Source organism: Emys orbicularis, chromosome 8 (genome assembly GCF_028017835.1).
Source record: "Emys orbicularis isolate rEmyOrb1 chromosome 8, rEmyOrb1.hap1, whole genome shotgun sequence".
NCBI classification, from domain to species: Eukaryota; Metazoa; Chordata; order Testudines; family Emydidae; genus Emys; species Emys orbicularis.
Window position 1 is genome coordinate 106539846 of NC_088690.1, and position 27244 is coordinate 106567089.

The window sequence follows — 27244 nt, forward strand, 5'->3', positions numbered from 1 at the left end:
TCATTCTGCTTTTTTCAGAAAAATCTGAAAAGATAGAATGGGGAAGAATAAGAGAAAGGAAGCAAAAGGCCTCAGGGTAGGGCACTTTCTCAGGTACAAAACTTCCAGGCAGTCCCCACGCTAGCAGGGAGAGAGGATACAAGGGTGAAGACACCTATGAAGGGTATTAGAATGAGGGTGGGTTTTTTTTGGCTAATTTGTTGCTGACAAGACACCATCTTGAGGGGATACCAGAAGATCACGTGACTGCAGCCTGCGACTAGTCTTCAAAGGGTTGGTCCCCATACCCCTTACTTAGCGATGCTGGTGTGGGGACCAGCAAGCAAGATGACAGCCCCATTTGCAGGACACAAATGATGTTAGAGGGCAGAAAAACCCAAATCCCCTGACCCTCAGGCTATTAGAACTGTGGTGGGTTTGAAGGGACACTATCAAGAATTTAATTAAATGTTTAAAAAATACTCGGGATGTTTAAACATTCCTTGTACAAGCCCATTTTCTCCCTTCTCAGCTGTCTGGCCAGTAGTAAGGGGCAAGCACCTATTCCTTTCTCCAAAGGACTCGGTTTAACGACAGTCACATTACCAGGAAAGCACTTGCCCCAACTAGAGTAACAGTCCCTCTGTGCAACTCACTCGAACTCCACAGGTTCATCTCTATATTCAAAGTTCTGTACAAAATGCATTGCCACTTAGGGGCCTATCCTGCTCCCATGGACATCCAGGTGAGCTTTTCCATTAGCTTTCATGGGAGCAGGATTGTGCTTCTAAGACCAGGGACTCTGGATTCAACAGGATGAAAAAGCCACTCACCTTCCTCCCCTCTCCCTTCAAGGAGAACTCAAAATCCCCCCCCCCCTTTTACCCTGATATCGATTCCTCCTGCGTGGGAAGAATTCAGGGGGTGGGGAGGGGTTCTGTCTGTTCCAGGCTGGTGGAGGGCGCTGTCCAGATCTAAGCTGCTTTTTTTAAGCCAGAAAAACAGGTTACCTCACTCAAGATGATCCACACTGGAGAATCAGTCTGGATGACCAGACGGACGGCTTCTAGAGGCCCAAATGAAGGGTCCACTTCTCCTTCTGCAACACCCTTAGAAAAGGAGCCTGATGGAGAAAAGCAGACAGGTCTGGGGTAGAATATCCTCCCAAGAGCAGCTGAACTGTCCCTGAGGGCTCCCCCAGCATCAAGCAGTCTCATTTTCAGTCTTGTTTTCCAGTAGCTGCTACAGAGCACCAACCCAGGCCTTCGCTGGGAGCCTTTGATAGATATGGTCCTGTACAAACCAACCACTCTTACTCTTTAAGCAGCTGCAACATTTAAGTGTTGCTTACCACTGAACCTGTGAGAGGGTAACTGCATATGCTCATTGTTTTTAGTTTGCACACAGCACCAAACTACCTGATTGATCCACTGCACTCTCTCAAATGATAAGGGACTCAGGGCATTGTGAGGTCAAATATAAGCCCTTCCCAGAATAGCAATACCTTTAAAAAAAAAGTGATGTATCTCACAACCAAAGAAACTGGATTCAGAAGTCTAGGAATGCAGAGCCCTACATGGCCAGTAGGTGGCGGTGTTTCATAAATTAACATTTAATGTATCTACCTAAACATTGTGAAGTTGAACAGGGTTGTGGAGAAAAGGACAGTGGAAGGAGAATATTTAGCCCCTTTATTTTCCTGAGCATGTCTATATGGTGGCAAAGGCCACGAGAATGCAAACAGCAGCACAGGAATTCCCCACACAGCACTGGCTACCCTGAACCACAAGTTGGAGCCTGTACTTTGTGATAAAGGAGCTCCGTCTCCAGAGATTTTCCTTCTGCTTTTTAAGGTGTGATGAAGAAATCTTTCCTGTAGGGACCTTTCCAGCCCTACGACCTCCCTAGGTGGTGTATTTGATCCATGTGTCCACACCAATGTATGCATGAGCCCACATTACTGCCTGCTCTGCAGAGCAGAACCAGAAAAAAAGAAGGTGCAATTGACTTAAAAATCACATCTATAATTTCCCCCTCATGGTGAAATCTTTGCTCTCTCCAACAATGCCCCACTTGGGACCCCTCAAAGCCATATAGCAGCAGCAAGGATCCTAGCACAAGGCATCTGAAAACTACTCCTGTTGGTGCTGAGAGGAAACTCGCGGGAAGTTACTAACGAATGCACCACGACAGCATTTTGCTTAACTGAAAGCCAACTTTGTTCATTCCCTTCAGGTCTGTTCAATTCCTCTTTCCCTGCCCTAGGAATCAGCTTTAATCCTGCTATATTGTTACATGAGAGAGAGAGAGAGAGAGAGAGAGAGAGAGCGTCCTGCAGAAAGGAGAATTGTGATTAAAACCCATCCAAGTTTTGGCTCATGGAGAAAAAAAAAAAGCCTAACTTGCTTTACATGACTGACTTTCAATCTCATTTCCAGGCAAATCAATTCCAAGCAAGGTTTTTAGTGGTCTTCATTCATTTGAAGATCAACAAATGTGGTGCATTATCAGCAAACAGCAGACCAGCTTTTGCCTTGAACCAGTAATTTACCTATCTGTATGTAGCCATCTGATGTCCTGTGGTACTTGAACACTGTCCCTCTTCCCTCCTGCAGGGCTTCCTTATCTGACTGGAGACTCTGTGCGGGAAACAGACAGTCATTGCAGAAAGCCAGTGGCAAGAATTTAGGAAGCCTGCTGTGGGTACAGCATTAACAGCCAGAGCCATAAAGCAAACAGCATTGCAACTTTCAAAGGAAATCACTGTAGCAACATGTAGACTTGTTGTAAGGTCTTTCCTTTCAAGCACAAGTATAGTATATTAAAACATACACGAGAGGTATTAAACCATGAGGTCTCTCTACTGCCATGGGCTTGTGTCTTAACTACAGACAGGCAGTAGCAGCACCTGGTTTACCCCATGGCTTCGGGTATGAGCCAGGACTAGGTTTTGGGTTCCAATTAGACAGCACAGTAGTTTTACATGCTCTTCTTGAAAGATTTTATCCCAAAGTGGTGGAAATCTGACAAGATCATCTGTTCTGGGCCTAATGAGATCCTGGATTAGAATCACAAGAGAACAGGTGTTCTGCAAGATTCCATTGGCATCTGGACTGGAAAGTATGCCCCTAATGGTTTCTGATCTGAATTGGAACAAAAACCATAGGGGGATGGTTCAGATTGGGAATCTGAATCGACCTGCCCTCCCACCCACCTTGTAATTTGATTGGTTTTGGATTGCAGGTTCTGGTCTAATTTTAACCTATATAGAAGTTACATATCCAACACCAGGCCGCCATGTGACTTTGAGGACAACTGCAGCAAGGAACCAGCCAGAGTCTTCAGCTGGTAGGAGCAGCTGCAGACGCAACCAAAGCAGGGACTGCTGCATTTGGAGGGAGTGGGGAGCATAAAATGGGGCCCTGCTCGGGCTACCTCTTGCCCCAACTCAGAAGCATGCAAGGGAGACCCCTGCCCCCCTCTGTCGGCACTAGAACTCAGGCAGTGCCTCCCCTCCCCATGTGGTGGTGGTGGGGGGGGAAAACTGCAGAAGGGAGCCAGCCAGAGACTCCAGGTGGTAGGAGCAGCTGCAGAAGTAGCCACAGCAGGGACCACTGGACATTCAGAAAACTTTCTACAGGTTTGACGGGATCTTCTCTACCCTGGGCTGATTGGCTGTTTACTCCAACCCTCTCCCTGCCCTTCCCTTCAGCTTCATTCCATACCTGCCCCTCTTACTCTCTTGTCCCCTGCCCTGTCCCCCTCACCCCACTTTCCTTCAGCATCTCTTTTCCCTTCATCTTTCTGTCTGTTTAGCTGATCCCCTCTGAACTAAATCAAATGCCCAGCCAAAGTCATGCGACAAACATGACATTTGCCGCAATCACTCTGCTTGCATGTTAGACCTTCCCCCCCACCGGTGTCTGTCTCGCCTGTCTAGACTGTAAGCTCTGCAGAGACTGTCTGCTGCTCTGTGTTTGTGGAGCGCCTAGCACAAACCATAGGCACCAAAGGCACCACCGTAATAGGCATGATTATTAATAACAAAGTCAGAATAGTCTGATACTAGCAGGACCAGCAAACACGTCACAGCCAACAGATCACGTGCACTTACTAAACATTTCCCTTAGAATTTTAAATTCCCCCCTGCAAAACTTCCACTTCTCCCTACGCCCAACCTCAGCCCGATCCCCCAAAACTTACATCAAAGGGCAAAACCTCCACAGTCGTATTGAAGAGTTTGTCTTCAGGATGTTCAATGTTGCCACTGCGGAAGAAGAATCTGCGTAACAGAGACCAAAGCTGTAAGAACCTGACTGGATTTAGAGGTGTGGGGGGACCATCATGTCTCCTGCCAGGAGTGATTTATCGAATGTCTGAACCAAATAGGCAGCTTTACGCTCACGGAGAGCCACTTTCATTGAGATGGGGACACTGAGATGGCTCTTTATGCAAAAACAGCTAATTATGGATGATTGTTTCACTGCATTTACAAGTGAAGGGTTCCAGTGCGTATGGGAGCAAACATAAGCAGTTATCCCAATGAGAGGAACTTGAGAGGTAACAGAGTGAGCTCTGGATGAGGGAGGGCTGCAGGAGTTCTGGGCAGGCTTCATAAATGGATCTTCTGGATAAGGGGTTTTTCATGTCACCATTGCTGCAGGTGTATTGGGATTATAACACACACACACGAGTCTCAGAGAGGAGATGCCTCAACCCCAGATCAAGACAAAACTGCCAGGCCTGGTGAAGTGACATCTGCACACACCACCACATCCTGGGCCTGAACAAGAGCCATGTGAAGATGAGTTTTTCCTTTCTCTGGAAAAACAGGTCCCTCTAGACCCTTAGCATCCAGCACAGCTTCCCCTCATCTGTAAAAGTGGGAGAGCGACAGCAGTGCACACCTGCCTCACGGGGGAGGGGAGGCTCTGGGATGGACATTTGCATACCATTTTGGAAGTATAATGTAAGTGCTGAGTAGTGCTATTATTGTAGGCAAAGCCAAGGAGCAGCATTGATACCACTACTTGTCCTCAAAAAGAGAAAGGGTTTCTGCAACACCTGCTACCAGGGTACTGGAAGATTGAAAGGGTTACTTGCGGTGGTGGTCGGGGAGTTGAGGGGAGGGATGAGCAAGGCCTTACTCTGGGGCATGCTTAGAGACGAAAAACCCAGGCAGGACTGTTTCCCAGAAAGGTCAGGCTCCTACTACTGACTATCAAGGCAGAAATAAATCTGACCCATAAACTACTCTCCCCAGTTCAGTTCCAATTTTATTCTCCTATAAAGGCCCCCCACGCGCCCCAAGGGAACTGCACTGAGTCAGGAGACCCTCCGCCCTTTAGACACGATGCATTCACAGAGCTGCATTATCTGCCAGCAACACAGAACTGGGTATTGACTACAGCTGTTTCTATTATCGTGCTGCTCTTCCCTGGCAGTGGTCAGAGCTATGCAAAGCCAAGTCTAGAATCAGGGTGTGCAAGTTTCTGCCCTGCAGCCAGCAGGATGGGACACCAGTCTGGGCACAAGGGACAACACTCCAGAGAGGAAAATCAAGACATCTAACACAAGGAGTGAAACGACAAAGACTTGCCTTTGCAAGGAGGGGCGGGGCAGCAACTACTTAAATGCAAAGGAAAGTAAAATGGAGTCCGAGAAGCAGCCTGCACCACTTGGGATAAAAATCAGGGTAATATGGGGACAGAAAAGGGGAAGCCCATCTCAGCCCCTAGTTTTATATATTTCCCCCACCGCTGAGCGCACCCCAACACACTGACCTTTCGATGCGGAGTGGTTTAAAGAATCTGAATCGGATGAAGTCTCCTGCCATGGGGGTGAATGCCCAGAAGAAGTCCTCTCTTAGGTAGGCTTTCTCCAAGGTAAAGTGTTGGTAGGTTTTCAGACTGGTGCTCACCTCTGCGGGAGGGTTGACATGTTCTTTTCGCAGGGCTTGCTTTCCAAAGTCTTTGTCCTCAACACATACAATGCAAAGCAAGAGTGAAGTCTCACACATGGCTTTCATTGAATGAGAAATAAATAGGGTTTCCAGCTTTAGAGAGACAGAGATTAAAGGCTCCAACATCCCAGTGCCAAAGTATCAATGCAACATTTACAGAATGTGAGATGGAAGCTGGTGCGCAAAGGGCATGGGGAAAAACAGAGCCCTTGGGTTCTTTTGGGGAGCTGTTTCCCAGGAGCACAGGGCTGCAAAGGGGAAATCATCATATGCACTGTGGTAGCACATAGGAGCCCCAATCAGGACCGAGGCCCCATAATGGTAGGTGCCATACAAACACAGAACCCTGCCTCAAGCATCTTACAAGCTAAGGAAAGTCTTAGTTAACCTGGGTCAAATTATTTGCCAGTGACTGAGTTATATCAGAGAATGACTGGGTTATTTGGACTGGATTATACCATATATTTATATAAAGTGATATTTTGGATCAGGTACAGAGCCATACTTGAGTACAAATCATGCTTCTCACATTTTTACTGCATAATATACTTTCCGAAAAAAATTAGCGGCACTACTTTGTAGTTGGATTTTGTTGAAATTTAAATAGTCCCCCTCCACCCCCCCCCCCCCATACAATTTACACTGTTAAGAAGTGAGCCTTAATTTGCCTAAAAATAAACACCAAGAATCAGGTAAAACACAGCAACCCGGAATGACCGCGACATGACAAGAAGGGCTGTTACACTACAAGCTCAGCTGTGCTGTGATGCTCAAGACTGAAGGTCAAGTACCTCCAGCCTCTGGAGAAGGGTGTAAACACCAGTCAACTTCAACCTCTCTTCAAGTGCATTGCAGCTCGGATGCACTCAAACAAACGGGATTAGGGAAACCTGGCTAGTGAATGTGTCCGAACCTCTAGTCATGGCACGTGCCCGGTTTCAAGACCCGGTTTCCTGACTGAATTCCGATTTCCTTCCCACACATTTAAAAAAACTTTCATTATCTCGGGAAGTAAAACATTCCTCTTCTGTCTGGTGCCTCCCTTCCGCCTGTAATGCCCTGAATGAAGGAGCTGCTTCCCCTGCTCAAAAAGTTAGAAAACTCAAATGCAATTGAATCTATGAATTTGCATTACACCAACCACCACAGCATTAACAAGCAGCTTTTAGTACAGATTACCTAGCAACCAGCCGTCCAGTGATGACAGGAGGAAAGGAGAGACAGGGCAGTTTAATAAAGGTGTCTAAAATATTCATTTAAATTTGCTGAGCTTGAAGGTGTCCCGTGTTGAAAAAACAAAAGGGGGAGCAGAGATACTGCATTACTCCACCCCCAAATGGAAACCTGGCCATTAAGATAGGAAACTCCAAGCACCACATCTGATTTCCAAAGGCGGCAAGTTGGCGTATGCATGTGAATCCAGAGTGCAAGAAGGGCCTGACATCAGGGAGATCTTTATGGGTGGGGGAAAAATGCGATGCCACGGTGTCAGATACCCACTTTCAATTTCTGTATCTTCCCAGCCAAGGAGGAGTGGGTTCCCACATGCTGGAAGAGTGAGGGCTTGAAGCGGATTCTCAGGTTCGCCTTCTGCCTGTCACAATGTTTCTGAAATGAGAAAGCACGGTGAGAACTCTGGCTTCTGCCTTTGTTGTGCAGAGCGCCCGGATCACCAGGAGTGGGGGAAAGCAAAGGTCAGGTCAGATCATGGGGGAGAGAACCATGGGAAACACCCTTTACTCTGCCTTTGATTTGCAAGTAAGATGAATCTGTCAGTGACTTTCAGCTCATTATGCAGAAGGATTCGGTGAGCTGGTCCACCAGCAGGAGCAATAGCACTTATGCTCTTATTAATTTCAAGTGCCTACATTTCAAACTCTCCTCCTCACCCAACACTGCCGATTGTATTCTGCCATCTGCCTAATCAGTGCCCTTCCTCCCTAAATTCTTAGCTGTTAATATCAAAGGAACAACATAGATCAGCCTCTCTGGTTTGCCAGGAAACTCATTTCGCTCCTCCCTTCTTCAATCCCTGGATCTTCATTGACTGGTTTAGCTCTTCCTCCCAAACAATGCTCCTCTCTCTTTGGGCAGGTTGGGTACAAGCTCCGGTAGGGTTTTTATTAGTTTGCTAGTTCCTCTGGCAAAGCTGTTTGGCCTGATTTCAAACCACCTCAACAAGGTGGGGTTGAAAGTTCAACTCTAATCTGAACTACTGTTATCAGGTTCACATTCTACAGAGGAGAGAGCGAGCAGAAAGGGACAAAGGAAAAAAAACAGTGAGAACGTGGAGCAGAGACAGGGCCGGCTCTAGGCACCAGCGGAGGAAACACGTGCCTGGGGCGGCACATGCTAAGGGGCGGCACATGCTAAGGGGCGGCATTCCATCCATTCTTGGGGCGGCGCAGTCCAAGCGGCCTCTTTTTTTTGCGCTTCGGCAGTTCAGGTGGCAGTCCAAGTGGCTTTTTTTTTTTTTTTTGCTTGGGGCGGCAAAAATGGTAGAGCCGGCCCTGAGCAGAGAGGAAACCAGACAGAGAGAGATTGGGGAAAGGAGCAGAGAGGAGTTCGAGGGAAAAGACAGTCTAGTTATATCATAAAAACAACAAGGAGTCCGGTGGCACCTTAAAGACTAACAGATTTATTTGGACATAAGCTTTCGTGGGTAAAAAACGTCATTTCTTCAGATGCATGGAGTGAAAGTTACAGATGCAGGCATTATATAATGTCACACGAAGAGCAGGGAGTTACCTCACAAGTGGAGAACCAGTGTTGACAGGGCCAATTCAATCAGGGTGGATGTAGTCCACTCCCAATAATAGATGAGGAGGTGTCAATTCCAGGAGAGGCAAAGCTGCTTCTGTAATGAGCCAGCCACTCCCAGTCCCTATTCAAGCCCAGATTAATGATGTTAAATTTGCAAATGAATTTTAGTTCTGCTGTTTCTCTTTGAAGTCTGTTTCTGAAGTTTTTTTGTTCAAGAATAGTGACTTTTAAGTCTGTTATAGAATGACGGCTACCCCGATAGTTATATCATATCCAGGACACCTATTAGAAGGCCCTGGCTTGGGGGGATTTATCCACAGTACATTGCACAGGAGTCACATTAGCTAGAAATTTAATTCAGTTTTCCTTGTGGGGAGGGCAACGGGATGCAAATATGGATTTAAGCACAGGGAAAGATAAGGGTTTTTTTTGGTCCAACAATTTTTGTGACCCCACTTATAGGGATGTCTGCAAAGTATCAAACTCAATGAGGTCTGTCTACGTACCCTTTATGATGGGCTCTGTGAATGCAGTCCCTGCACTATACTAAGAGCTAAAAAGGGGGACAAGCTGCATAGAATCCCATCAGTGGTACTCAAGCCTTTCTTGCTAAGCAAGCCCTTGGCACAGCCCACGTTACCTGTGTGGTACTGCCAACTTCAAGAGAGCAAAAACCATGAGTTGGACTCCCAGAAATCATGTTTGACTCCAAGAAGTCATGAGATTGGCCCCAAAATCATTACGTGTTTTTTAGCTCGGTCTCTTGATGTTTGAACTCCCCCTGCCCATCCCCAGGGTGTGTTGCCCACTCTCCCATATGTACTGGACAAGGTGACTTTGGCCCCTGCTGCAGGAGCTCTCACCCCCCACATCTGCCCATCTTCTGCCAAGCAATTAATCCTGTCCCCCAGCCCTCCTCCATCAGTTTGTCCTCACCCATCCCCCGTCAATTCAGTCTCCCTACCCCCATCACCACCCCATCAGTTCAGCCACCCACCCCATCAACCCCCACTGCCCTCAGTTCACCCTCCCAGAACTCACCCCATCTGATCAGAACCCACCATCAATACAGGCCCTCAACCCCATCAGCCCCCACCCTCCTCACTTCAGTCCCCCTGCAGCCCTCAGGCCATGGTTCAGCCCTCCCAGCCTCACCTCTGCTCCGCTTAGGGTTTCTTCACCCTCCCCAGGCGTGGGGGGGGGGGGCTGCAGTGGGGTCCCCTCTCCCGTTTCCCAGGCTGGCAGGGGAGCAGCCACCTGCACTTGACAGCGGGAGCCTGGCCCCGCTGGCCCACACCTGAGGCTTGACGGGGGAGCCCCCGCTGTGGCTGACAGGATTGCGAAGTAAAACCCCTCCCTCCACCCGCCCACAATCCTGACATTTGCGAGTTCTATCGTGAAATAAAGAGCGAGGCTTAAATTTACTCAGGAATTGTGACTCTCACGATCAATCCGTGAGAGCTGGCACGTCTGCCTGTGCCTCCCCGGAACCTGGACATCCCAGGGGTATCCTCTGCAGGCTGCATTTGAGCTAATCCCTTAATCCAACTCTCATTACATTATAAAATTAAAACTGGCCCTGTTAATGGGAGAACCTCTTTGCACTGCCAGCAAAAAACACAGCTCATTTCAGGTCCCTATTTTAACCTAGATGGGAAAAACAGGTTAGAGTATGTTAGTGCCCTTAACACCCCCTTCCCCCCTTTACTCATTTTGTTAAGGGCACATTTAATGAAAGCAACATTGCCCTAGGCACATTAGGGTGGGGAACTGCTCCGCTAGTAACAGCAAGGTCAGCTCTTCATATGCAACTTTATCCCAGGTAAATCTACAATTAGTTTTCAAATGTAAAGAGAACACGATGTATCCAGATCAGGCAAAGCACTTCCCAAAGAGCTCAGGCCAAGCAAACTTTTAATCAAGAAAGCAAATCCTAGAGCTACCAATCTGATTCGACACAGTGGGATTTACAGTCACGTTTCAAGGGGCGCTGCAGAGAGTTAATCATGCACACAGTGGGAGAAGGAGCCAGAAATCCACACTAGAATTAGGTTAAATTTGTAAAAAAGCAACAATTCAGAGGTTTGCAGCATCCCCCGAGAAGACAGTGGAGGGGAAGCAGTCAGGTAGGAGAGTATGAGCTAACCTGGCTGCACAGTGGGAATTGCATTAAAACACAGCTCAAGCTAAATACAAGTGTGTGTGTGGGGGGGGGCGGGGGGGGGTGAAGGGGAAGCACCAGCTGCATCTCATCACTCCTGCATGGAGCAGACGCACAAACAAATCCCAATCTTGCCCAGAGGTTCTGTAGGATATGTTGATTGAGAATGGGTCTGTCACCCAAGAGCACACTGGGCCAAAACCGCCTGAAGAACAAACAAACGGTGTTCAGAACACAAATCACCCTACACACAAGAGGATCTAAGGGATATTGCTACCTATCTCTCTTAGAGCGAACAGAGGAGAAAAGATAAAAACCTACTAGAGACAGATACTAGCCCTGCTTCTCTGGGGTCTCTGCGGCACTGACCTCTGCTTCAGATTTAAATGTATTCAAATACAAGACCAGAGTGTGCATCTGGCAACGAGTTCATCTCACACTCACGGCTGCAACCCTCATCCTCCCATACCCTCCACTCCATCCCAGTTACTCTGATCTCTTGTTGTTGCTAGTTTAATTTAGAACACCAGAAAGGATGTCCCTTTTTTATTGTCATCTGTAAAGCATCAGACACACACAGCATGGTAAACAATAGATCACAATGACCACAAAAGACAGCAATAAGGATTCCCCTAGACTCCCCTCCCCCTCCACGTCTCTACATGGCTACCACCCTCCTGGCTGTGGAGAAGCTCGGGGAGCTGCAGTGGGATCCCGAGTCACCATGCACGTGTGCTCCAAACGGAGAGGGCACTCAAGTGCAATTCCAAAGGGTTATTTTGCTGTTACAGTAAGTGAAGGGAGGTGGGGGGAAGGCAGGCTTCAAGGAAGGGAACACATAGTTAAAAAAGATAAGATAAAAGCATGGAGGGGAAGAGACCACTCTCCTTAGGGTTTGTGGGAAAATCCTCTAATAATGGAGTTAAACAAGGAGCCGTTCTCAATTTCCCCTCGCATTGGAGAGATTATTGCCCAGAATGGGAAGTATCCTTCTACAGAAGGGAGGTTCTGACTTTTCTACCCATCACAAAGAATCCCCATAAAGCATCTCTTAGCAACATGCTAATCTGGAAGGCAACATATTGAATTTTCCAAACATTTTTTCCTAGGTAAGATCCTAATGAAGCTTTCCTGGCTAAATGAGATTAACAAAGATTCAGAACAAAATTTCATCATCACTACTTCTTATAAAAAGAGATCTTCCCATCTTTCCCAGCAAGTTCTGGACATTCAGAGCAAGTGCAGAGTGGAAAGATTCTTCGTGCCTTCTGTGGGGATTGTTTACTTACCGCATCTTTTTCTGGATTGCACACTTTCACCCAAAGGATGTGATCAAGGAGCCAGTCAATGGGCTTGTCCTTGTAGAACATGAGTATAAACTCCACAATCAGGCTGAGATCCAGCGATTTGAACATCTTTCCTGAAAGCATATTTGGATGGAGAAGAGACAAAGCAGATACAGTATGAAACAAACAAGATCCAGCAACTGAAAAGAATAACAAGTTCCTCAGGGGAAAAACTGGTTTCTCTCCTTGCATCTCTAACGGAGTTTCAAGTAACCATGGATTTGCGCAGTTGGAGCTTATGCATCAGCATCACTGATGCTGCCTGTACAGTTCTAAAATTAGCATTAATTATAGAACTGTTGCTAGCGAGTTAGCAACACACACCATTATGAGTCCCACTGAAGTCAAGGTCAATAGCATGGAACACTCACACCAGGTGGGGAGGGGACACCAGAGAGATATGGGTGAAAATGGAATTCATGCACAGTTCTAGCATAGATTATTTTCCTGCCCGCAGAGTTCAGAAAAACATCAAACCCCGATAAACGAATGTAGCCAACACCCAGCAGAGGAATATCCAAACTGCTTGCATAACCATAGGGTGCTGCTCCTGAAATAGTTCTCAGCTGATGTAAAACTTCCTCCAGCCCACAGACTGAGCGTGTTATGGCAGGTGCTTCTAGATCCCGTCCAACCAGGAAGCAACCAGTCACATCCAGGAAGCGAGCCTCACTGCTGGGCCACTGGGCAGATTTATTTTTTATTAAAAATGAATCAGAATAGCAGTAGTTTAATGCTTGTGGAAGATGCAACATGGACAAGCATGGACTTGCACCGTCCCTACCCACTTGTAAGCTACGTCTCGTAGGAAGCTTGGCCTGTTCAACACAGCACATCAGTAAAACATTACGCCACATAAAAGGCAGTGAGAAGCTAGAGGCAGTTGCTGTTGTCATGCTCTGTGTTTTAGCTGAACTGCGTCAACAGGAAGGTGACTGACACACAGGTTCTCGTTCCAGCTGTGTAACTATCCCAGGACCAGGAGGCTCAGGACAGAAAACTCGGAGGTAGTTTATTTCCTGAGCAAGTCAAAGGGTCACTATAAAAGTGTTAGAAGAAGCCAAGCATATGGAATTTACCCGTACTATGGGAAAACGTCTCTAAGCAAGGGGGTTGCTGTTTGTAAGATCTAGCCAGCTATGCGATAGCCACATTTGGAAGGGGGGGGGGGGGAGGAAGAGTCAGTTACCAATAAACCCAAGCTGTGAGAATTCCAGGATCATCCACTCCTCAGATGGCTGCTGCAGAGCGAAGTTCTTCATTGTGCTGAGATAGTTTGGTTTGGCTACAATGTCGTCCTCGAGCTGCAAGGGGCAAAGGAAACTTCGCACAGGCAACAAAAACACATGTTCTGGTCCAGTCTCTCCACTGCGCAACATTCGACACAGGAGGGCAGGGGAAGGTTTTGGCAAAGGCAGAGTTTGTTGTGGGAACATACACTTCTAATCTAATCCAACAGGCTAAAGGAAAACTGACTCCTACTCTTTGTGAACCTCTTCCATTCCTGGGCAAAATTCTTCAGCCTGTTTGGCCAAAGGGAACTTTAACAGCTGTGTTGGGTAAGCTGCAGCTCATACATGACAGCAAAGGCACTGCTCCTTCTCTAGCCATTAGACCAGGTTCCATTGTAAAGGTTTTCTGCAGTGTGGCACCACAGGTCGGCACATTTCAAAGTGAGCCATCCCTCCCCACAGTGGCATGCTGCCCCTAATGTAGAGCTAATATGCTTTGTTTTCAGGAGAATCTACATCACACTACAATGAAGACTTACGTTTTGGCTTGCAAAGGGTTAATCTAACCTGGTCCAAAATAAATATCTGTGCACGCGCAGAGAGAGAGAGAGAGACAGAGCGAGAGATGGTTGAAGGAGAAATGCAGAGGAGTTCCTGAATCAGACTTGGGAGGACTGGATGTGAAAGGGACAGCATATCCTATGGGTGTCACATTTGGAGAAGAGTCAACACCAGAAACACTCCAACAGCATTTGAATTAACCTCTCCCTTCGTCCCTTCCCCCACATCAAAGACTCCACTTTATGTTTTACACACACACACACACACACACACACACACACACACACACACACACACACGCACGCCCCTCCCCACAGTCACTGGTACAAGATACGTGTCTCAGTGAATTCATACATTCCCACCCCACCATCAAACTTACCTGCACATAGTAAATGCCTTTGGACTGGGCATACATCATTAAAAAGCAGTAATCTAGGTTCTGTTTAGTTCTCCACCTGCAAACCAGACAAATTTGATGAGAACACCACTGCCTTACTACCAGCCAGCAAATGCTTCATTTGGGGAGTGTGACAATCTGTGTACCCTTATATTCACCCCTTTTACAGGACTATGATAAACTCTGTACAAAGTATGCCTTGTAAGGTGTCATTTGAAAACTCAGAATTTGCTGATCATTATTGTCCTGGTAAAGTATGTGTGGCAACACTGCATGTAAATTTATAAGATTCCTCTGTATGGTATTATTAAGACATGTTCCAAGTCTGGGGGAGCAGCCACAGACCAGTTCCCCAGAGACAAAAGGCTAGCCAACACCTCAGCCAGGTGTCTACAAAATCAAATGAACCACCGCTTGGTTAAGTAGCCATTCTTTGGCAGGAAAGAGGATGTGGGTGAAAATCTACATCTTGACAAAGAAATAGCTGGGGGTTCCCATCCACACAGACTTTCTGTCTCCTAAATCTCAGTTGGAGATGATTCCTGAATAAGAGCAACAACTATAAGAGAGGAGACATCACAAATTATCCCTCCTTTTCTCTCAACGGCATCCACAACACCTGAAGAACAAAGGAAAAAAGCTTTGGACGGGGGAAGGGATTCTGACTAAAAGGAATTCAGCCAGTAAAACTGCTAGAACATGTGGTGACAGACACTTTGCTTTGAATTCACTTAGCTTGTTAAGTTAGGCATTAGTTGCATTTTACTTTTATTTTCTTGTAACCCAATTCTGACTTTTATGTCTCCTTACTTGTAGTCACTTAAAATCTATCTTTTGTAGATAATACACTTGTTTTATCTAAACCAGTGTGTGTGTGTGGGACACTCCATTTGGGATAATAGGATGTGTGCATATCATTTTCTATTAATAAAATGACAGACTTTATATGAGCTTGCATTGTCCAGGAGAGAGCTGGGCAGTTCAAGACACACATTTCTGGTGGAAAGTCTGGGACTGGGAATTTGCTGGTGTTGCTCTGCAGTGTAACGCATGAGTGGCTGGCCATAGCACTCATATACTATAACTGGGAGTAATTTACATGCTGGAGACTGTGTGTGAGCAGACCAGGAGTGGCTGCTCTCACAGCGAAGCAGTGTTAAAAGGCATCCCAGATTGGAGCACTGAGAGGACAGAGCTGTTAATCAGTCCAGATTGTACCCTGGGTAATGTCACAGGGAGCCAACACAATACACCTTTCACTTTCACCAGAGGAGAAGATGGGATAAAGAAAGCCTATTCTTTATTGTATGATTAGTTTGGAGTTAACTGGAAAACAAGTGGCTTCTCGAGGTAAGTATCCTGTAGGTTAGCAGCTTTGTCTCAGTTTGACTTGTGGAAAATAGACATGGGAAACACAGCAGAGCAAGCCAAGCCAAATGAAGCTAACAACAATGCATATTTACTAGGTCTTTAATTCTCACAAAAAGCAAATTTAAGGGCCCTGCATAAATCCACAGAAGTGTTTATCTCTTCTGAGTCAGGAGTATACAGAATGTAAGTATTACTTACCAGATGATTTAAAAATCTGTAATATTACCTGACTCTTTCCTTGGGGTCACCAAAAGATTCCCGGAGGCGAGAAAAGTCTGGATAGAAATGTGGAGAGGGGGAAATGACTTCCAGGAGACCAGAGTGTATTTCCTTGGGGAACCTGAGAGAGAAAGTGGAAGCAAGCAATTGCTGTACCAGGCGTAACATGACAGATTCAGACTGAAGTCACTTGGAAAACACCAGACCGTGGAATCAAACAAAATTAACCTCCAAGATAAAACCTCTATAGTAGTGAGTGCACTTGCAGGCTTAGTTCTAACAAAAGGACACCAGCAGGGTACTTGTCATGGGATTTTAAATCTCCTCTTCCCCCAACTGTTTCTAACAGCCCCATGTAAGCCTGGAACTGCAATCTGTTTGTATACCAGTATTTTTCTCTCTACTACATGCAAACATGTTGATTTGTTATGGTAGGTTGCTCAGGGATGCTGGGCTGATAGCATAGATTTTCTTTTTTAAATGATCCACAAGTGTTGTGTGTGGAATGCCTCAAACATTGGCAGGAGGAACGACACTCACCACATAAGGGAATCTAAGCCTTATTTCTTCCTTTTAGGTTCCTCCCCTCAAGTCACACTGTCCAGTTCTCACTGTGCTACGATAGTCCAACATGGCTATAAGGTGGCATCCTTGTAGGAGCACCAAGTTGGCACATTTGGGAGAGGAGGGAAATACCATCAGGGCTGTTAATAAGCATATGATGAGGTTTTGCAGAGATTCTAGACTATTTTAAAGGTAATCTGGCAAAGCCCCAGCACATGCTTTAAAAAAGGTCACTTACGAGGCCCTCCCCCACAAACTCACTCCAATGGGTTCCCGTGGTAGTTGTGATGCAGCAGAGTGGGAGCAGACCAGCTGCCACTTCAGAGGTGAGGAACCTGAAGAAGCAATTTGGATCCACTGATGTCTAAGTGTCCCATCTACCATTTCTGCTTGAGGCAATCTGCATGTAACCCCTTAAAAATATTAGTCTGTTTTGACAAAAAACATAAGCATTTATTTGCAGGTAAAGCCCTACAGACAATTAGCTTGACCCCAGCAAATCTGGGGGACCCAAAGTCTGATTTACTAATATAAGGTGGATATACAGGTGTTTGCAAAGTGTCAAAGTAAATGCCAGTTTGCAGAGATTATATTATGCTTATTTGATAGGTTATCAAAACCATTGTAGTTGGTCTTAGTGGTTATTAGAAGACCACCAGGAATGTTACCTGTTTTCTACTGCTGATTTGATTTCCTATCGTGCCAAACAAAGCTACCAAAGTATATTTTCTGTGATATGGTTAAGAACAATTTAAAGGGTCACAGTCAATTAAAAAAAAGTCACTTGTCTGAAAAATGTGTACCCATTGTTACAAACAATATCCAAATACAGTATTACTGTAACTGCAAGGGATTAGACAGAAAGACAGCTTTCCCCCAGTGTTTTACACTGTACATTTTGACAGCACTCTATGTATCACCAGTAAGGCTAAGTTTTTGTCACGGATATTTTTAGTAAAAGTCAGGGACAGGCCACAGGCTGCCATTAATTTTTGTTTATTTCCCGTGAACTGTCCCTGACTTTTACTAAAAATATCCGTGGGAGCTCTGGGGTCCCCCTGCCCCTGGGGCTGGGCTGCTGTGGGGTCCCCTCGCCCCGGGCAGCTGGTAGCTGTAGGGTCCCCCCACCTGCCTCCCGTGGTTGGGCAGTGGCACGGGGTCCCCCACCTGCTTGCTGCGGCCCGGGGTCCGGCCACCAGATTGGGGGCTGGGAGCTGCAAGGGCGGGGCTGGCTGGGAGCTCCAGCCCCAGGGCAGAAAACGTCATGGAGGTCAATGGAAGTCACAGATTCCATGACATAATCGTAGCCTTAATCACCAGTTTCATTGTTTAACCCCTATAGTCAGTCAGTCTCCCTTATTTGTGTGTCAGCATTTAGGCAGCAAGGGGAGGAACAGACACGACTGACAGAGAGACTCCAGGACAGTAGTCCCCGAAACTACTTTTAACTTGTTTTTTAAATTGATAACATTACCAGCTGACGTCATGGTGTCCCTTTAAATTACCATTCCTCAAGCGATATCTGAAACATGGCTTCTCATTACAAATGCTGGGACGTTGATAAAGGAGCACTGGCGCTTCCCCTGAGCAACACACGCTTAGACTGTAGGCTTCCCCCCCAATTGAATTTAAGAGATAATTTATGAGTTTATTGGGGGGGGGGGGGAAATCAAATCATTAAGTTAATTCAAGTTTTAAACCTTTCACAGATGGGCCCTTCCTTCGATAGTGCCTGGTAATTTCATCAGGGTACCTCAGACAATCAGCTCATCATCCCCTGCTAAGTATACACTCCTGCCACAAAAGGCAGAAGGGTGGATCTGCCTCACTTTGCACAGCAAGACAGAGGGCTCTGTTTCAGCTTTTCTACAAGTGCAGTAGGAATACAATGCTTTTCTGCTTTTCTATTATTGGAAGCATGTCCCACGCCCTCTCCCATCACCAGCTCAGGAATTGAATTGAGCCATTAGGTCACATCATCCTTTAAAAAGTCTTGCTCTTAAGGTTACTGTGGTTCTTTGGAAACATGCAGACATGGAAGCTGGACTGGATTCAAAGCCACAATTGCTTTCTTCTTCCTCTTTGAGCTCTGATGCTGCTAATGCCTGGACCAGCTCTCTAATAACCATCTACCACAGGTTTCTCGCCAACATTTAGCAATTGTGAAGTTGCGGCGACCACTGTAACTCTGGGGCAGAAATTTGTTACACTAACATGCAATTCCAGAGAGATCACAGTTGCAGTGCCAGAGAAAGAATGCAACCTAACCTGGTGTAGCAAAAAGGGGCAGGGAAATGGACACTTAGGCGGTAACAGCCTTATTTTGGTGCCAGTCATGCTGTTCACTTGCTCTGACTCTATGAGCAGGCAGGATGCTGAACTATATGAGAATAGGAACACCCCTCCCCCCCAGGATGACTGTAAATATAAATAATCCATCTTCTCATAACAACACAGGACAGGAAGAGCGACTCAGATGGCAAGATCATGTGCATTGAGTACATGAAAGCACAAAACTGGTTGGATACAATCAGAAAGAAATTAAAGTTACAATACCATATATTTTAGAATGAGATGAATTTGGGATCAGCTTAATTAAGAGACAGGATGAGACTCTAGAATTTATAACGGAAAAATCAAGCAAACAAAAAGACATTTATTTTCTTTAACGAGGCTGTTACATTGTTACACGCCTAGTTCACATCAGGGTAACGAATGGGAATTGCTTACAAGTTTTTGATGTTTTCTGCCACTCCAGTTGTATACTGTTCATCTGTCTGAAAATAAAAAGTTAAACATTGTAAGAAGAGATCATTCAGTTTCAGAGAAACCAACCATCAAGACTTTAAATGCCTCATCCGGATTTATTCTCTGCCCGGGCCTGCATCTCAGAAGCCACTGCTAGTACTCCCTAGTCTGTGCTGTCAACACTTCCATATGCCATTCATTCAGCTCCAGGCCTTCTTCTGTATGGCCCTTATGCCTGAAATCCTCTCCCCATTTTGGTGGATCAAAACCGAACTCTTCTTCAAATTCCTCCGGTTTGGCCAGTGTTAAATCAAATAAAAATACTAAGTGTCTGGGGCCAAAGATCACATCCTCCTCTATTTTCTGTACAGTACCAAGCAGGCTGTTGGCATTTAACTAAATGAACAGTCCCCGACAGAAAAGGAATTCTACCTTCGTCAGCAAAACAGAGGGGTTTCTATTATAACGTGTATTTATATTTTGGGTTAATTTCAGCTGCAAACCTGAATCTCTCAGTTGGTCCTGAGATTTGACCTGGTCACTATCAGCAGCTCAGGGGAAAAGGCTAATCATGCTGCATGACACTAATAGAAAAGATATAAATGCGAAGACTCATGCAGGGGGCCAGTGGAGAGAAAATAAGGTCCCATGCCCTCTATTCCAGAATGCTGGATCAAGAGGCCTCCAAAGATTTTACTGCTCCGAGTGGTTCCACTGCTCTTGAAACAGCGAACACAAGTCTTAAGCCGGGATTTGAAAAGGAGGGACGATGACTTTTACCATCACCAGGAGAAAGTGCTAAACAATTGCTTGCAATGTCCTGCTCAGTATGAGGTGGTGTCAGATTTGGTGCCATGTTGGGGTGAGGAGTGAGAGGTCAAGCCCAGGTGCTTTACCCAGAATAATGACAAGTCAAGTTTTTCTAGAGAGACGAGCTCCCCTTCTCCAAGGGTTCTCAGAACCACCGCGAGAGACTGATTTCTTACCCTGGAAGAGCTGGGAAAACAGCTACAAAAAGGAAGGAAGATGGCCTTATATTCTGGGAGCGAACACACAACTCCCATCTGTCACTATAACTGCCTCAGCACTTCGCATCGGATACCAAACACCACATCTGCCCACACATGCCATCCTGCTTTAAATGATGATGTAGGGGAGGAATGGGGTTCCTCCCCACCGTGACAGCACATTGCAATGCAGCAAACCCACTCCAAGAGGACTCTTCCTATTACAGCTGTGTCTAACTGCTCTGACAGGGACAGCTGTCCCAGTGCCAATGCAGCTAGAGGACTCAGGCTGGAGTCTTACAACATAATAAGCAGGCTGCTTCCCTCGGTGACCCAGTGGAATTTTTTTCACAACTCGTAGGAAGGAAGTTAGCTGTCAGAGCCAGATACTGTTGAATTGGGAGTTGGTTCTCAGTTTCTGAAATACTCTAAATTTTAGAGGCAGTCATTAAAACCCCTCAGGATGGAGCCCATATCAGTTCTCTTATCTTCACCCCTGCCCCTCCTAAGACTACAGTGGCAGCTTCGTGTTGCCTAGATTCTTCAAGCTATCTGATGACTGTTCAAATCTCATACCATCTTTTATATCATTTTCTACCGTAGGCCTGAAGACTCGTGACCCATAGGCAGTGATGTACGAAGAAATGCACTGTCTGGATTGGGTGTGTAACAAGCATAGCAATAGTTCACACTTCTATAGCGCCCTCCTGCAGATCTTGCAACACCTGACAGTTAAAAGGACAGAGTCTACTGATCCCTTCTTCCTGAAGTAGTTTAACCGTCTATTGTTACCTGTAACATCTACTATTGCTGTAACTGAGACAGGAGAAAGATTCCCTCCGTTTTTGTGCATTTGGCAATTTATTTAAGAATTAATTTCACTGTTTCGCCACAATCAGTTTCCCCTATCTGAGACAGTCGGTCATACTTCAAAAGAAGGAAAAACATTTTTAAAATATAGTGAGGGGAAAAAAATTTGGCAGGGGGAACTCAGTACCTGAAAATCCTTGTGAATCAATTTTTTTAAAAAAGGTAATTTCACATGGATGCTTTCCTTTAAATCCTCACACGATCCCTGTGAGGTCCATTTCACAGACATGTACATTAAAGCACAAAGGCATTAAGTGACTTGCCCAAAATCACAGCCTGCCAATGAAGCAGTTTAGGAGAGAATCAAACCCATGCCCCCCAGTCCCAGGAGGAACCTACTAATCCAACCCCCTCCACCCCCCAGCACTTTGGATAGCAGCCACTCGCTCCTCAAGAGTGCGCTTTCCTTTTGTATAAAAAAGGCAAGCTACAGACCTGTAAGCATAATGCCACTCAAACCATCTAATTGCTGCTAAACAGGTAGCAAAGACAGGTATTTATCTTCACTCTGCTCCCGGCAACACACCACTGAGGTTTTGCTTGCTCAGTGGATTTCTGAAAACTAAGACAAATGCATTTTAGGCTTGAGAAAATAATCCAGAGGGGAAAGCGGTGGCGAAAAATAACCCTATAAACCCCTAGATAAAAGCAGCTCTAGTGGATTAACGCACCAAGGCTTTGTAGCTCCTGAATTTAGCAACTGATTCTGGCCCTGGGCATCAGTGCAACAAAATATGCTAGTCTTAGCCTTGGAGAAATGGGCTGGGAGATTGCAGAGAAAACATGATGGAGTCTTGGGAGGGAAGCATGCATGAGGTGGAGTGGTGTTTAAAGGGGTTCAGTCAACAGCTGCTGTGGAGTTTGTAGGAGCCGAGTGAGGTTAATGAGCACAACTTACATGAAAAAGATGAATGCATGGGCCATGTTGGCAGCTATAATGTAATCATCTGCTAACATATTGACCCTCTGTAGAAGAGCGCATCCAAGCACTGTTTCACATTAAAAACAGGCTGCTGGCCCCCATCAGGGGGATGTGCCTGATGAACCTTGTCAGACAACAGCCCAAGGTTGGGCTTATCTGCCTCTACAGCGGTGGATCTGGCCCTCATCCATGACAAGACATCCTGCTGTTTTATGGCTGCATTCAGCCTCCTGGACCAGCACCAAGTCCCTGTCAGCCGGAGAAAGGGGATGAAGAGCTGATGAAGCGGGATAAATAGATACAAGGGTCACGTTACCTCAGCAATCATAACAACAATCACAGTGTCCTCCTTTTCCTGCTGGGTGAGCTCTGAGATCAGGGAGTTCAGGGTGTCCGTAAGGTATGAATGCACCTCTCGCTTCACGCTGGGGATTCCCATCACTATGGACACTGCTCAGAACCAAAGCAAAGTGTTTTCAGAAAGACAAACACAGGGCAATAGGCCAGGAAAACAAACAAGACTGTTCACTCAGCCCCCAAGGTCTCACTTTCTACTTGCTTTTAGCACTATGTTCCATCAATAGGAAAATGGGTTAGTGACCAAAACGCCTGTGGCTACCCAGGGCTAATTCGCTGAATTATCCCTATCAGCAGGTTAACTTTTTTCTGATGAACAGTTTGGCCAGGAAACAAAAAGGAACGGTGTGCTAGCATGCAGGGCCTCCCTTTGAAGCATTCAGTACAGTTATTACAGCTTTAAGACTGATATTTAGGAAATGTTGCAAAATGTTCCTCTTCAGAAAGGCCTTTCAACCCTAAAAAGACACTCAAGACCGAGACCTCTTCTGCCCAGAACAGGCCAACCAACAAAACCCTTAACAAATCAACATTAAAAAAAAAAGTAAATTAATAAAAATTAAAAAAAACAAACAAACAAACAAAAACCCCTATCTCAAGCAGTGTTTTTACCCCAAGAAGAGGAAAAGTGCCAGGGACCCCATGAAGTCCACTAGGGGCTTTGCCATTCCATTGACTTTACATGGGAGCGGCTCAGAAACTTTACTGAGGGTTGGCAGTAAAATCATCAGACAGACAGGGGTCAAATATCACTTTAGTGCTGGTTAAAGCACAGACAGTATCTCCCTGCACCTCTTAACTTATAAGGGCTACACTCTGCGCATCCACCCTAATGCACTGATGCAGTGAGGAAGCCTGCATGGAATGTGCTCCCCTACTTCCAGTCCTGCTTTTCTCGAGCCAGGAATGGAGGGGAGGAGAAGGGCACACGTAAAGTGAAGGGAAGAGACATTGGATCTTAGTGCTGCAGCAGCTGCTTTTACCTCCAGTGCGTCCCTGTCCCACATGCACAGCGGGTTGTAGACTGTTCTCCTTGGATAGCAAATGTGGCAAATGGTGAAAGATGGTGGGAAGATGCAGCACATTCTTGTTGGTGATATTCCAGAGTTTTAATTTGGTTTCATCTTAAAGGAGGAAAAGGAAGTCAATATGCAGGATGCCATACAGGAAGAGATCACAAGGCTTCTAGCAACAAAACCCCGTCACAGGGCAATCTGGCCATTTTAGATTATCACTAGATTAATCCACCCAGCCTTCTTAGTGTGCACCCACAACTCCCACTAACGTAAGTGGGAGTTGTGTGTAAAGGCACTGAATAAGGTCCAAAATCTTTGAGGGGAGGAGAATGAAGATCAATCAGATTTTATCAAAAAGATCCAATTTTCCCATCCAATCAACTTTTGCACTTTGAAATAAGAGAGCAAATCTAAACCCTCCACTGTGACCTGCTTTTCATAAACGTTCAATATTGGCATACAATTGGTGATAAAAGCTCATGAGCAAGCAAGTTAGCGTATATTATCTGCAGAGGCATGATTCAATGTCTAACGGTGCATGGCCATCTCCATTCAAATAGATTTTCTGAACCTCTTAAGCCTTTCATGCTAAATCAGAGATGATCTGGACCTTGGCCTATGCTTGCCCATCCTATCTGCAGCCCTACACAAACACACACCTCACTACCTCCTCTATAGCAACAGCTTCTCTCTGTTAAAGTCTGATTCACCAGATAAACTGCTCCATGTCCGGTTTACGTCCCGTAGAGCCTGCTTCTCAGAGATCGCTCTCTTTATCTCGTCTAGGACCAGGTTCAACTCCTTGGAGCGCTTTAGGCTCTCCTGTTCAGCAGCATGCAGACGGTCTCTGAGCGCTAGGAACTCTCGCTGATAGATATCCACAACCTCACCTGTGGAGAGAGAAGAGAGAGGAAACACTTTTTCCCCCTGCTGTGACAGGTTCCAAAAGGCAAAGTGTCATTAGTCATCCATTCTCCCACTCCGCAGCCCTAGGCACCAAACCTAAAACAGAGGGAGGGAGAAGTATTGCCAAATCACTGGTTGATTCGGAGGCAATTTCCATTACTTGCATCTGAAGAAGTGAGGTTCTTACCCACGAAAGCTTATGCTCCCAATACTTCTGTTAGTCTTAAAGGTGCCACAGGACCCTCTGTCGCTCACCCATGTGCGCTTCACAGCAAGTAAAATTCTCAGAGCACTGGCCATTTTACCTGAGGGTTCTATAATACAGGCAGAGCGGGTAGCACCACTAACTAATGTTGCTTGGCCCTTCCTGTTAAAACACCCTTTTGTCAGTTGCTTATAACTTTCCCTCCCACTGTGAGGGAAACTGGCAGTACGGGAGGGGGAGAACAGGACTGGGACTCAGTTGCCTTGGGGGAGACACAGATTTGACGAGGCTTGGGGGGAAGACTGGGAGTGGCTGGACAAGGAACCAGTGAGGGAATGAGGGCAGGGGAGACCGATCTGACAAGCAGCTGGGGCATGGGCGGTGAGTATCGTAGGCAAGGGGAGGCTTTGCCTTCCCAAACAGCCTACCGTGGCCCCACCCCAATGCCAGTGTGCCTCCTCCAGCAACTCGGGGCTGCCAGGGCTGGGCCGTGCTGGCTGCCTGGAGCCCCAAGGCTGGGGACGCGGTGACCACGCCGCACAAGGGCTGTGGGTGCTGAGGCTGTGGTGCACCCGGGCTGGGGCCTCGTCACCCTCCTTCCCCCGCACCTGGAAGCAGTGGGGCCACGGTGGGGATGCTTTGGGTTCCTGCGGGGGAGGGGAAAGTAGAAGGGGGGCAGGGTCTCAGGCACAAGGGGAGGGGCCAGGGGCTGGGTCACCGGCCGCCCAAGAGCTGGGGTGTGGGAGGAAAACCTGGACTGCCTGGGCAATGAGATGAGTGAAGGAGCCAGTGAGGGGTGAGGCTGGGGAAGGAGCTAAGGGATGAGGATTGAGATTGGATGAGCGGCCCCAAAAGGAAGACTAGAACTGGGAGCCAGTGACTAGGGAGGAGAGAGACTAGTCAGATGAGATGTCAGCAGGTGGGGAAGTGGAACTGGTTGGGTGAGGAGACTGGGGACAAGGAGTTGGGGCAGGAGTGGGAGAACTGGGACTGGACTTTGGAGGGGGAGACACCGGGGAGAGGTGGGAATTGGGGATCTGACAGATGGGGAGACCAGGATTGCATGGTCAAGGAAACTGGGACTGGGAAGATTAGCCTGAGGAAGTGGAGACTGGGACAAGGAGCCAGGGTAGGGACAGGCTGCAGGAGACAGCACATAAAGGGTCACGCTTGGAGAAGAGTCTGTGCCCACTAGAGCACACGCCCCTCCAGAGCTTGGAATGGAACCCAAGATTCTTGTCTCAACATTCCTCTGCGGTCAGCAAATACTTGTGAAACACACTGGCAGAGTGGGCGTTTCACCCCCCTTCATCATTACTATTTGAATTACCATAGCATGTACAATCGCTAGTCATGGACCAGCACTCCACGGCGTTGGGGACTGTACAAACACAGAACAAAAAGATGGTCCCTGCCCCAGAGAACTTACAGTGTAAATATAAGACAACAGATGATACAATACAGACAGATGGGGGAGTATAAGGGAACAATGAGACAATATTGGGTCAGCATGATAGGCAGAGGTTTCAGCACAGCAGCAGCTCAGCTGTTGTCAAGTTTTTGCAGGCTCCATGGAAAAGGAGAGTTTGAAAGAGGCTAAGGAGATAACTCTGCAGATGGTTGCGGGGAGGTCCTCCCAAGTGCAAGTGGCAGCATAAGATAAAGCACAAAGGTGTTTGTTTGAAAATTTAATGAGGGAACAATGGAAGCAGGCATCGTGGGCTGATTGGTGGCAAAAGCTGACATCTCGATAGTGAATAAGAGGTAATACGTAGTGAAGAGACAGGCTATGAAGAGCCCTGAAAGTGAAGACAAGTAATTTATGTTTGATGCAATAGAGAAGAGGAGCCAATTACAAACTACTGCTCCTATCAGTTACTCTGTTATCTCCAGTGGCAGAGATCTATGCAGTGGATCTAAAACTTCCAACCCTGCTGATGACCCATGTGTTTGTCAATACACCGCCACATAAGGGAATTTCTATTTTTGCAGTTTGCTTTTTTAGAAACTTAGGAAATTATGTATAAGAAACCTAGTTTAAAACATTACAATTGCAAAGTCAAGCACTCAAAAGTTTGGAAATGCAGAATTAAGACTGCCTGTGCAACCTTGTGCATGTGTGTTATGATATGCTTTAATTACTATTTTTTCCAAAGGACCCCTGGCTCATTTAGAGCACAGGATGGCTGAATCAGGATTGTGTAGTAAAGGAGACTGTGGTCTGTAAGATCCCTGCCTCATTTGTTGAGGAAGTTAGAAAGGATGTAGAGAGTGAGTGAGAAATAGAAAGGATGGTCTTATGGTGCTGCCCTGGATCATTATATTCTATCCCTACCTCTGCCACAGAGTTCTTATGTGATCCTGGTCAAGTCACTTAAACCAAACTCTTCACAGGTGGCCATTAATTGTATGTCCATCAATTTCTATATGCCCAACTTGAGACGCTGCGGTATGACTTGTAGAAGTGCTGAGCACTCACATCTAGAATAGAGTTGGCTGGAAATTTTCCAATGAAACAGAGTTTTGTTGGAAAATGCTACTCCAAACTGGAAACGTCTTGTGAAAACAGTTCAGGTTTGAAGAAATTTTGTCGAAACACAGGCAGGATTCTGTCAGATACCTGCCCGGGTTCCCTACCAGCTCGCCTGGTGGGCCGCT

The 27244-nt window shown here is 46.4% G+C and overlaps 1 protein-coding gene across 1 annotated transcript in view; it reads right to left on the reverse strand.

Moving 5' to 3' along the window:
- The window catches only part of MGAT4B (alpha-1,3-mannosyl-glycoprotein 4-beta-N-acetylglucosaminyltransferase B), a 96886-nt gene continuing 69642 nt past the window's right edge, over positions 1-27244 (reverse strand). Inside the window, exons 2-15 of the mRNA XM_065409562.1 lie at positions 24186-24365; positions 23443-23583; positions 22419-22552; positions 19286-19332; positions 15999-16112; positions 14384-14459; positions 13401-13515; positions 12155-12285; positions 7442-7549; positions 5763-5956; positions 4183-4261; positions 2531-2618; positions 990-1102; positions 1-24 (exon numbers count right to left, since the gene is read on the reverse strand). Of these exons, the coding sequence (XP_065265634.1) occupies positions 1-24; positions 990-1102; positions 2531-2618; positions 4183-4261; positions 5763-5956; positions 7442-7549; positions 12155-12285; positions 13401-13515; positions 14384-14459; positions 15999-16112; positions 19286-19332; positions 22419-22552; positions 23443-23583; positions 24186-24365 (1544 nt within the window). The remainder of the gene's footprint in view (positions 25-989; positions 1103-2530; positions 2619-4182; positions 4262-5762; positions 5957-7441; positions 7550-12154; positions 12286-13400; positions 13516-14383; positions 14460-15998; positions 16113-19285; positions 19333-22418; positions 22553-23442; positions 23584-24185; positions 24366-27244) is intronic.